The sequence below is a fragment of the Gambusia affinis genome, linkage group LG15, assembly GCF_019740435.1.
Source record: "Gambusia affinis linkage group LG15, SWU_Gaff_1.0, whole genome shotgun sequence".
Lineage (NCBI taxonomy): Eukaryota > Metazoa > Chordata > Actinopteri > Cyprinodontiformes > Poeciliidae > Gambusia > Gambusia affinis.
Window position 1 is genome coordinate 20,068,323 of NC_057882.1, and position 12,290 is coordinate 20,080,612.

At 37.9% G+C, this 12,290-nt stretch overlaps 1 protein-coding gene across 1 annotated transcript in view; it reads right to left on the reverse strand.

Moving 5' to 3' along the window:
- Positions 1–12,290, reverse strand: part of LOC122845046 (protocadherin Fat 3) — a 74,640-nt gene that overhangs the window by 33,727 nt on the left and 28,623 nt on the right. The window contains 16 exon segments of the mRNA XM_044141021.1: positions 98–318; positions 774–957; positions 1,048–1,155; positions 2,291–2,444; positions 2,747–3,111; positions 4,430–4,960; positions 5,040–5,213; positions 7,666–8,016; positions 8,106–8,375; positions 8,490–8,604; positions 8,696–8,878; positions 9,002–9,123; positions 9,906–10,064; positions 10,265–10,479; positions 10,599–10,809; positions 11,833–12,108. Of these exon segments, the coding sequence (XP_043996956.1) occupies positions 98–318; positions 774–957; positions 1,048–1,155; positions 2,291–2,444; positions 2,747–3,111; positions 4,430–4,960; positions 5,040–5,213; positions 7,666–8,016; positions 8,106–8,375; positions 8,490–8,604; positions 8,696–8,878; positions 9,002–9,123; positions 9,906–10,064; positions 10,265–10,479; positions 10,599–10,809; positions 11,833–12,108 (3,639 nt within the window).

Consider the following 12,290-nt stretch of genomic DNA (forward strand, 5'->3'; position numbering starts at 1 on the left):
CTAAAAATCAGGTTACGCTTTTCCACATGTGCAATTATGAGATTTGCGTCTTTCTCGCGAAGGACAGTTATCTATACTATGACCAAAATGAACTGACCTCCAGCACATCAACGAGTGACAGACGAGCCTCACTGTAAAGGGAGTAAGTTATCCTCCCATTAGAGCCAGCATCAGGGTCAGTGGCCTGAATCTGTGTGACCAGAGAACCTTTAGCAACATTAGCTTTAATGCTCATGCGGTACTCTGTGGCTCTGAACTGTGGAGCGTTATCATTTTCATCTGCCAGGACCACTCGCACGGTGCAAAATGATGCACGACCTGTTAAAGAGAAAACACATAATTGTCAGATTCACAGTCTATGAAGCATAAGTGTTTTGTTTGTCTGTTTTGACACTTAGAGATTTGACACCAGGTCAGTTTAGTCCTCAGCAAATTTGTAAAGCTATTTTGTACCCACACACTAACATTTCATTGTTTTCTACTTTCGTTTTAAAAGTAAAAATTTTGTGGAGGAGTATATTTCTGTATTACTGTATTTGAAATTAATTATGGAGATGAATAATTCTAAAAATATACCAGTCATACATAGATTAAATTAAATGGCTGCATTTTCTGGAGCTTTGAAATAATTGCATTTCTATTGACCATAACTCTGACCAGTTTGGATAAGAAAGAACCTAAATGGCAAAATTACAAAAATTGAGAATTGTGAACTGCATAGCATTTGAGCAACTACTGCTAAAAAAACATATAAAAGGTACAAATGTGAATACCTCCTCCATCCAAGGCCATTACTGTCAGCACCATGTCTTTGTTCACAGGATTTTCTCTGTCTAATCTCTGAAGAGTGGATATGACCCCGTCTGCATCGATGCCAAACTTGATTTTCCCCAGGTCGTTGATGAACGAGTAGGTTATCTGACCATTCAGCCCAGAATCCTCATCCATTGCTGAGACCTGGAGTCCATTTGCAAATTCAGTCAAAATGTGCTCCCTTTAAATATTACAATTAATTACAAGTCAGAGAGATAGAAAAAACTTAAGTACTTGGATGACTTTGGTTCCTGGAGGTGAATTTTCAAGAACCTCAGCCAGGTAAAACCTTTGACTGAATACTGGGCTGTACAGATTGGCTCCCAGGACACGTACAATTACCTGCAAATCACAACTGCAGTCACTCAGTCATCCTCTCGATCATTGTCTGCTGACATTTTGTGGATGCCATCAAAATAAGGACAACTGGGTGGTTTGTCAAACATAATCAGATAAACATATAAACGAGCAAACCACCAATTCAGACTCCTGACATACTTTTCATGTAAAATTCCATACTTTTCCATACTCAGAAATCCAGAATTCTTAGTCCTTTATGATTACTTCAAAATATGAAATACTAAAGTTTACTATGAATTTCCTGTAAAAAGAGAAGGAAGTACAAACAAGGGTAAGGTAGAAAGAAAGAGATTGAAGGAAAATATTAGGAGAATGGAGGAAAGAAACCAATCGACAAGGAAGAAAAGACACACAGGAGGTGGAGCAGAGGAAGGAAACAAGTAAAAACACAAGACAAGAAGAGAAGGATGAAACAAAAATAGCAGGAAGAAAAAAACACAAGGAGTAGACGAAGAAAGGACGCAAGAAAAAGGAAAAACATGAGGGAGGAGATAGGACGCACGGAAGGAATTAGGACAGCAAAAAATAAAAGGTAGGATACCAGAACGGAAAAACAGATGAAAGGAGGGAAAGAGACAAGGAAGAAGTACAAGCAGTAGAAAGAGAAGGGGGTCATCAGTATTGAAGATAAGGAAGAATACAAAGAAGGATGAAAGAAGGAACAATAGACCAAAAAGTAATGCTATAAATTGTCAACATTCTCAGAATACCCCTTCAATAACAGAGAACTTGCATATCTCTTTTTAATATTTTTTTCCTGTATTTGGCTTAAATATCATAATACAAATATGATGATGATGAGAAGTTACTGTTAAACATATATACAATGTTAGAGTTAAAATAAATCCCATTTGTAATTGCCACAAAGTGACAAATGCATGGATGTTTCCAAGTTAGCAAATCAACGTCACAGTAAATTGGATGTGACACAGCATTAACCTCCTGCAGCAACCCCACACTTATCCCAGTTAGTTGTGGCAGATGCTTGCTATAATTTCCAACTGAGACATTGCTAACAAAGGTCACTCAGCTCGCACTATCATTGCTTGGAGAGGTTTTGAAAGAGGGCAAATAAACTGACAGGACCAGACTGTAAGCTGCTGAGAAGTGGGTTCACCTGAGCAGTGTTGGTGAAGACTCCATCTGACACAGACACATTGAGTTGATAGAAGAGTTTCATGCCTTGTCTCCTCTTGTTAGACAGACGAAGCACCCCTGTATCTGGCTCCATCATGAAAGTCATTTTCTCATTCCCTGAGAGAATACTATACCTACGAGAAAAAAAAATTATTATAAGAGTATAATCTTGCATTTGGACACTGACATTATTGAGAATTATGGTTGCAAAAAGCTGAAACCTGAAATACTCCTGCCTCAAGAAAATGCTTAAAAACGATGAATAATGTTCATTTAATTTTGAAACAATAATGTTACTGAATGGTTTGATTCCACATAGAGAAAAAGAATTCAAGCATATTTATATTTTACATATTGAACACTATACATTCAAATATTAGAATTCTACAATAAAAAGTTAAAAATACATATAGTTATCTAAAACATTAGCTCTCACCTCAGCCTCTGAGCATCACAGATGTCAGCATCTGACGCTTGAAGGCAAGTCACAAAGTGCCCTCTGGGAGCCAGGTCACTGACAAAAGCCTCGTACACCGCTTGGCTGAAATTAGGGGGGTTGTCGTTTGTGTCAGTTACAACCACAGTGACACAAACATCAGTGCTAAGGGCAGGATCTCCACTATCTGTCGCCCTGACAATGAAGTTGTGGCGCTGCATGAGCTCATAGTCAAGCATGCGTGACGTGAATATCAATCCCCTGCTGCTGTCAATTTGGAAGTAGTCGGTGCTGTTGTAGATGTCAGACAGGATCTGGTAAGTCACTACAGCGTTCTTCTCTGAGTCCTGGTCTGGTGCAAAGACCTGAAGGGAAAGGAACAGAACATTTTGGAATGCTTTATGCATTATTCAGGACTGAGAAAAAATACCAGAAAGAAAAGAAAATAGATAGTAGTAGTGGAAGTTTAAGACAGAGCCTGGCTGCACAAATCACAGCTATACCTGGATATATACCTTTTGGCTGTCTATATTGGTTTTATGTGAGTTGCTTCCCAGAATAAGAAACATGAACTAAAGCAATATCTCCCTGTTTTAAATGAAAAAAATAAAAAAAATGTAAACGCTGAAATGAAATTTGAAAAGGGAAGTAGGAGAGTAAGTGAGAAATGAAGCAACAGTGTCAGTTTCTGAACCAGCAATTTTCATACTGTTGTATTCAAGGCCATCAACCTAGCAAATATGAAAGAGCCACATTCATAATGTGAAAGATGAAAATGACTCGCGCTTGTAATAATAATGTGGCTTAATTGCCACAAAGATGCTCTACAAGAAAATAAATTAACAGCAGCTATTGTTCAGGTCAATTACTCATTCAATGTAAATACACCACTGCACCAAGAAATGAGCTTGAGACGAGAGTTGTTAGATTATCCTGCTTGATCTTGAAATCGTTTGAAATCATCGTTGGTGATCCATGAATGCATCAAAAGTGACTACAGGTCTTGCTCACAGCAGCACTTATCTGTGTGGAGTTTTTTTTTCACTAGGTAATAGGGAGGGTAAGGTCTCTGTTCTCTAAAGAATTCACCAAGACACTGCTGCTTGAAGATTACTGTGTTAGACACTAAAACTGAACACTGTTATCATTTTTGTTTTAGTTTTAAAATAGTAACATCTTGTTTTATAGTTGCTGCACATAAATAATATGGTGTTACTTGTAAAAAAAATATTCTTCTTAACAACCTTCCTTGCATGTACTTTTGTTTTTATCATTGCAACCAAAGTGCTAACAGGAAGGAGTGGAGGGCTTTCTCCAAGACATGAATTTCTGAAGCATTGAATCACCAGGAGATGTAATAATGCTTCAACATGATCCACATACAGTACTCAAACAGTCCAATCACCAACTTTAATTAGTCATTTTAGTCTAAGAACAAACAAAGAAACAACAAAAGTCCAGCAGATATGGAGACGCAACTTTGTCTGCAGGCAGCAATAAGAATGTCATAAAAATCATGTCATGTTACTTTTTTTGTGAATTAATGATTACAACATCAGTTGAACTCTTCCTCAAAAAATTTAAAATTGATATATAAAACAATATTGATACTTTTGCTCCACATCATCCATCCATTTATTATACTTCTAAGTATAACAAATACTTACAAGTATAGCCACCCACCTGTAGAACTGATGTTCCAACCATGGAGTTCTCAGATAGTATAGCAGAGTACGACGTGTTCTGAAAAAGTGGGGGGTTGTCATTCACATCTAGTACAACAATGTCTACATCCACCTCAGACTTTGCCCCTGTCAAGGTATCGGTAGCTTTCACTGTTAAGCGGTAGTACTGCATGGCCTCGTAGTCTAATGGATATCTCACACTGATGATTCCCGTATCAAAGCCTATGTCAAACTGAAGGGAGGGGTCTCCTTCTGAGATGGTGAAGATGATGTCCTGGCCCTCTGGACTGCTTGCATTGATGCCCAGAACAGAGGTGGAAACTTCTACATCTTCTCTGACTGTTACACCATAGAACGGCTTGTCAAACACTGGCATGGCTTTGTTAACAACTGTAACAGGCAGCTCCACTTCGCTGGACAGTCGAGGAAATCCACCATCAGTCGCAATGATAATCAATCTGTATTCTGCATTTGACAGGTCAGCTTCAAATGCTCGTTTTAAGACCAGCTCTCCTGTCACCGGATTCATCTGGATGAAGTAAAAATATAAGCATGTTAATTTTCAAGATCTTGTCATAAAAATTGCATCAAATTTAAAACTAAGCAACCTCAAAGTCCCTGTGCTGCGTCTTCAGGCTGTAAGTCACTTCTCCGTTCAGATCAAAGTCTCGATCAACAGCAGAGACCATGAAGATGGCTGATCCTGGCTCTGCTTCCACCTGCACTGCAGCATAGTAGGGAAGGTTCACAAACTCTGGAGCGTTGTCATTTAGATCTTCCACCTATATCAAAAACAAATGAAATCATAAAGAAACGTGTTCGTTCATGGAACATAATAGTCTTGAGAAATAAGGGCATCCTCTTACCGTTATTTTTTAGCCTAGTTCACCCTTATTGCCCAAGATTTAAGAAGGATATTTCCTACCTAAATCTTACCATTGATTTAGGAAGTACAGAAGTGACGAGATTATCCTAAACCAATGCACTTCACTACCTGATAATTGCAAAGTGTTTAAACCTCCATAGAAGGAATAGTCATCTTATTTGGATGCCAACAAAGAAAGACGGTAGCAGAGTGCTTTAGGAAACAATTGCTGCTGTCCAAGAATCTGGGAAGAGTTGCAATGTGCTTAATAAATTGCAAACAAACAACAACAAATCTATTCTATAGTGAGAAATATTATTCAAAAATGAAATGCACAAAAGATAGAAGTGAACATTTCTGCAAATTTACATCAAGGACTAACTGTGCAAAGCAAAAAATTAAAAAGAAAAATCACCCCAAAAAGACATACTACTAAGCAGGACTCAAAATGTCAGAAAGTGTTCTTGACAGCACAATTAGAAAAAAAGACATGCATGACTTGTTTAAAAGGACTGTCAGGAGAAAACCCATTCTCTGTGAAAATAAATATGATAGTATAAGACCTGAATTCATCCACTGAGGGACAGTTATAGATATTTTCATTTTATTCTGTAACTTTGATTTGAAAGGTAACATACCATACTACAACTTCTAGCAAACTATACTGGCATCAAATGAGACAGAATTGTGGTTGGCAATAACCCAACTCAACATACCAGCTCATAAGCATGTTAACAATCTGGGCAGCAATAGTAATTGGTCACTTTCTATTAATTGGTTTTCCCACAGATTCCAATCTAAACAAAAGTATTCTAGAGTTAACTGTGAGGCCATATGCCTACACATAGCCTCTCATAAAATGTCACCACAAGAAGGACAACTATCCTATGAACAGAAGCTAAATTAAAACAAAATGGCAATGGCTTGGTCAAAGTCCAGACTTGCCTTGAGAGAGCTGTGTAAAAAGTTCTCAAACCTCAGTGAGCTAACAATTTTTTTACAACACTGAGTTGGTGGTGAGTGTTATCTTACTAGTATAATACTCTGTGCCAATAGAACAGCCATCAAAGTATAAACCTTGGGAATCTAATAGCTAATAGTGACTTGGTGGACTTGTCTATGTGTTTGTATCCTTTGAAGATTTTCACTATTTGTCACATTTGAACAACCAATATTTTACAATATTTTATATACAGCAGTGCATAACTCCAGAGTTATGGAAAGTAAATTATACAAGGTTATTAAATTCTACAAACAAAAACTGCGGTAAAGATTGAACTAAACTTTTTCTATTCTCATATGCCTAAATACAATCCAATGCAATCAACTGTCTTCACCTAGTAATTGAAGTCTAATTTGTGCAAATAATTTCACTACAAATGCAAGTATCTACAAAAGGCTTAGAGGGTGTAGTGGCTTATAGAGGAACAGATTAGAGAACATGATTGAACAACCAGCATCACAAAAATCAAGTTGTGCAGCTGCTAAAGTTAATTTATAATACAAAAGTCAAGTAACATACATCAATATTTGTGATTGTACCATAGCAAAATGTGGGTGTGAATACTTTTGTAACGCTCTGTAGCTAAAATCAAGCATGTTCATTAGCTTCGATTTTCAATATGTCTTTCAAGAAGGTTCAAGGCAATATTTTACAGCAAAGATCAAGCCATTTTTTCAGAGCACCAACTGTACAAGAGATCTAACATAAGCCACAAGGCAAAGAAAACCATGTGAACCAAATTTAAAAAACTTCAGATCTTGACAACTTTTCAACTAAGACCCAGTAACAAATTGTAGACTGAGTCACTCAGTAGATGTGGAACAGCGAACATGGGTGCACAGGCTGAATCACAGAGGGAAGTAAACACACATCAAATTTAATGGAAGGCTAACTTGACATACTAAAAGAAAATGTACAAAAGAAAAAAAAAAAACTTTCAAATTAAAGTGATTAAATTTGTCGTAAACATATATAAAATCAACATAATCAAGATTTTAAAAAAATTACTGGGATAAAATAATTACATGTTATTTTCTTCTATGATGGTGCTCTAATTCTGTCTTTTGTTGCAAATCAAACACAACACTTCCGTTTCCAGCAGTGTTTCTTCTCAAGAGCCAAAAAACGCTCACTGATAGCTTGTGTTTATTACATCAATTTAAACCTCAAAAGTCCCTTTGATCATTACTTGTGCTTTAAAGCGCTCAAGAAGAAGCACAGATTTGAATTGTGAATGCTTTTTCATCAATAGATTCACAATCTCACAACTGACCAAAGCAATTTATGATATTTCCCTCATTAACGTCATCTTTTGACACACACAAACACACACCCCCACACACATTTCCAGTCATTTAACACCCACCTGTACTTGCACAGTCACCCTCGCCACCCTTAGAATCTCATCTTCTCTGCTGACTTCCACCACAAGCTCATAACTTCCCATTTCCTCACGGTCAAAAGGAACACCAGTGGTAAGCACCACTCCACATGTAGGCCGTATTGTGAACCGTCCTCCAGGGTTTAGCAGAGTGTATTTCAGTGGCTCGTTGAGGTGATGACCCACTGTATTTACAACTGTCACTAATGTGATGTCAGGTTTGTTCTCTGGAATGGAGGCTGAATATATGGGGCGGGTGAAGAGCAGGCCACTGTCAACAGCTTCTCTCACAAGCACGGTGATGGACGCCATGCTGGAAAAACGCCCATCCCAGACCTTAAACACACAACAGTGTTTTTGTTTTCACTCTTCTCTGAGAAAATTGTTGCTATATGTGTCAAGACAAACAATAACTTATGACTTACCTTCACACTGAAGCGATAACGGTCTTTGCTGAGGTTAGGATTAGTGATAGTCACAACTCCAGTATTGCGCTGAACGGTGAAGTATTCCACACTGTTATCCACCAGAGAATAGGCTAACTTGGGTGTGAGAGATTTTTCTTTGTCACCAATCATATCAGGGTCTAAAGCCTCAACCCGGAAGACTTCAACTCCCACATATGTTGGCAGTAGAAGGACTGTCTCGTAAGTGTCCTGAGAAAACTTTGGGGGTGAGTCATTCATGTTGATCACCTAAGACAAGGTGTATGTGGAAGAAAATTACATCTACTTTAACTCTGAAGAAAATAAAAGGAATTGTACTTTTAGGTAACAATGGCAGAGTCAAACGGAATATGCAGTACTTGCCTTTATAATCACCTCTGCGGGACTGTCAGCACTCTTAGGTGGTTGACCACTGTCTTGAACATGAACCCGAAAATTGAACTCTGGATAGGTTTCGTAGTCCAAACTGGCAATGGTTCTGAAATTTTACAACACAATCTATAAGAAATTGTTAAATTACATCAATAGTGAGCTAACTGGTCTTACTTCTACACAGCTTTTGTACCTACCGAATGGATCCTGTGCCAGAGTCCACACTGAAAAACATACGAGCGGTCTCTTCTATGATCTGGAACACTAACAGGGAATTATGATTCCGATCCTTATCTGTGGCCTGGATAACCAAGGGGTTACCATCCTCTCCGAGGACAACACTGTTGACTGGAGCAGCTTCACTAACTGTGCCTATATACCTGTCAAGCGATAAGAGAAAAAAATGATTGGAAAGAAAAATGCCCTTCTTAAATCTCTCTGGGAAGTACCGTTATTCTAACAAAAGCTCAAGGCTATTTGCTCATTTCAACCAGCTTTAATACCTTATTTTCTGAAATTCAGGCTGGTTATCGTTGACATCAACCACTTGGATGATGAGACTGGTGCTGGCCTCTACTCCTGCCATACTCAAGGCACGCACCATCAGAAAGTAGGATGTAATTTGCTGCAGTACAACAACATTCAGTCAGCACAGTGTCACATTTCTTGAGTGTTAGGGATTTTGGCCTTTGGTTTGATTGTGATTGATTATTTTTTGTGGGTTATTTGTGTTCAATAGTTTGTGTCATATTAATTTGTTCTTCGGTCTATTTTCATACTTTATTCTTGTGTTCCCCTTTCTGTATATTTATGTTGTTTCTTTCTGATTATTCCTGTCACGATTAACTCAATTTCAATTAACTCATGTTCTGTTCAGTCTCCTTCGTCCATTATTGCTTCAGTTAATTCCTATGTATTTACTTTCTTAGTTTATTCTTGAGTTTTGTTCTGTCTACATTTCTAATTAGTTCCTTAAAAGTTACCCCCTCCTTTTGGTTTAATGTTTATTTGCACTTAGATGCACTCAATCCTGGTGTCATTCTTGAGGCCACACTTTCATTATTGACCAATCTGAAGTCTATTCCCAATTAAGCTTTTTACACTTAAATAACTTTGTGACTCTGGACATCTCTAATCATTAGTGCTAGTTTTTGCCATTTAAAAACCTATTATAGCAATATAGAAGACAATAACATCCATAAAAGAAAAAAAAATGTCCAGGGTTAAGGTAAAAGGTATTCTTTGCAAGACAGTAACTGTCTGAAAGTGCATTTTATTGTTGTCAGAGTATTTTTTTAAAAGACTCTTAATTTGCATGTTACTATTTACTGTGATTCAATGTTAAACATTTTATAGATTTTCTTAATTAAAAGAAAAAACTTCAAATACATATAAACAGTAACAAACCTCAAAGTCGAGCAGTTTGCGGGTAGTAATTACTCCAGTGTGGTGGTTAATAAAGAAGCAGCGCTCCTCATTACCCCTGACAATGTCATAAATGAGTGGTGAGCGGCTGAGGGCACTGAGAGTGGTCACGTATGTTCCTAATTTGCTATTCTCCATTATCTGCAGAAACAGACATCAATGATACATTTTAACACCTTAATGAGTTATGTGCATTGGTTCATTTAGGTATTTACATCCCCCATATCAATAAAATAATTTACTACCCATGCTTGGCGACCAGTTCGAGCCCAATCTTTATTTAATCTTCCCCTCCTACCCCTGCAGCCACTTCACCTGTGAACCCATTGTTCTTTCTTTACCTCAGCCTGATACTCCTTTTGAGAGAATTGGGGTTTGGAGAAGTCGGAGAGCATCAGGGAAATACGGACCGAAGCAGTGGCCATTAATGGAGGAAAGCCATTGTCTATTGCCCGCACAGTGAGGGTGTAGAAGCCCAGACAGGTGAGATCCAGGTCCTTTGCAATGAAGATAAGGCCTGTAGTATTATTTATGGTAAACACACCCCCTGTGTTGCCTGTATGTAGAAGATTGCAGACTTTATTAATGAATAATAACAAAAATCTAATTACAAATGCATATTCATTTAAATACAATAAAAACAGAAGAGGCAGAAGAAACAATGTTAAAACATACCTGCTTCAATTGTGTATGTGATTTGACCATTAATTCCATTGTCTTTGTCTAGTGCTGTCACCTGCACCACAGAAGTACCAATAGGAAAAGTCTCATAGGCTGTAGCATCATATACAGTGCTTGTAAAGTATGGGACATTATCATTAGTGTCCTCCACTGCTACAAGGATGCGAGCCAGGTCACGATTAAAAGGAAACTCTTGATCCTTAACCTGGAACAGGAGAAAAGAGAAATAAATATGGGAAGAGCTGTGGGAGGCAATGCACGAACAAAATGTTTTCTCTAAGCTATCAGACTTGTAAAACAGAGCGCAATTTCATCCAAACCTGGTCGACTGCAGAAGCCAGGTGTTTTTAAAGTTGTATCAAAAATTATTCAACCCCTACTGAAAATTAGGTTTACTGGCAAATTTTCATAATTGTTCAGATGTTTGCAGAGAACAAAGAACTCAAAAGAGTATGTTCCAGGTCAACACTAAATCCTACTGCTATTGACTGATGCAGACTCAAAATTACTTGATCCCCAGAACAGAATCCTTAAAACATTTGTAATTCTCAGATGCAAATAACAAATGGTGGACTCTGATATTTATCTGGTCCAATGAAATCCCAAGATTTGGATTTCTCACAGGACTATGGCTCCAGGTGAGATACAACTGGAAGCATAGTTCCACAAGAAGGCACAGTTAAAGGGCTCAGTGCCTGAACTCCAAAATATTAAACAAAACCCAAAACCACAAGCAAATTGTAAGCTTCAATCAGAAATTTTGATACTGTTTCGTTAAGCAACGAAATTAAAAGTTTGCAGGTGTATGTATTGGGAAGAAGGAAGCACATTTTGAAGGGAACAGCAAGCCTACAGTAAGGCATGATAGTGGTTCAGTGAGGTTCTGGGATAGATTAGCTTTTTCTGGCACTGGAAACCTTTAGGAGAGTAACTTGGATTCAGTCAAGGATAAGGAAATCACAGAATGAAATATAATGCTGCCAGCTTGATTTCAGAGACCCTGGAGTAAATTAATCTAATAGTTATTTGACTTCAAGTACAATAAAAATGTCTTGTAAATTTAAAAACAATGGTTGCAGAATGCAAATATGATGATTTTTATAGACAAGAGTTTTTGTGTATAAAAAGGGTCAATAAGATTCCTCAGGAACACTGACAAACATGTCGTTACAGCAAAAAGGGTGCTCTCCAGAGTACGAAGTATTCGTCCTGCTGTTTATATTCTTACCATAATAGTGAGGATGTGCTGAGTTCTGGCCTCATAGTCTAGTCTGTCCGAAGTGTAAACTACCCCTGTACCAGGGTTGACCCTGAACAGTCTCATACTCGCGGGGTCAACACTCCCGTAGATGGAAAAGCTCAAACGGGCCCGTTCGTCCATGTCTGACGCTCTGAGTCGAAGTAATTCAAAGTCAGATGGTGCATCCTCAGAAACACTGACATCATATGCCGGTTGTGAAAAGACTGGAGGGTTGTCGTTGCTGTCTTGTACTCGTATGAATACCTGAGTAACAAAGAGAACTGGGAAAGTCAGCAAGTTGAGTGGAAATTGGGAATGTGTGGTTGATTTATTGAATTTACTCTGCTGATGGGTTTTAGAATAGGATTTTTTTTCCATATTACATTCTCATTTACAGACAGGAGAACCTATTGAAATAAGATCTACTATTTGCATGGAAAGAATTT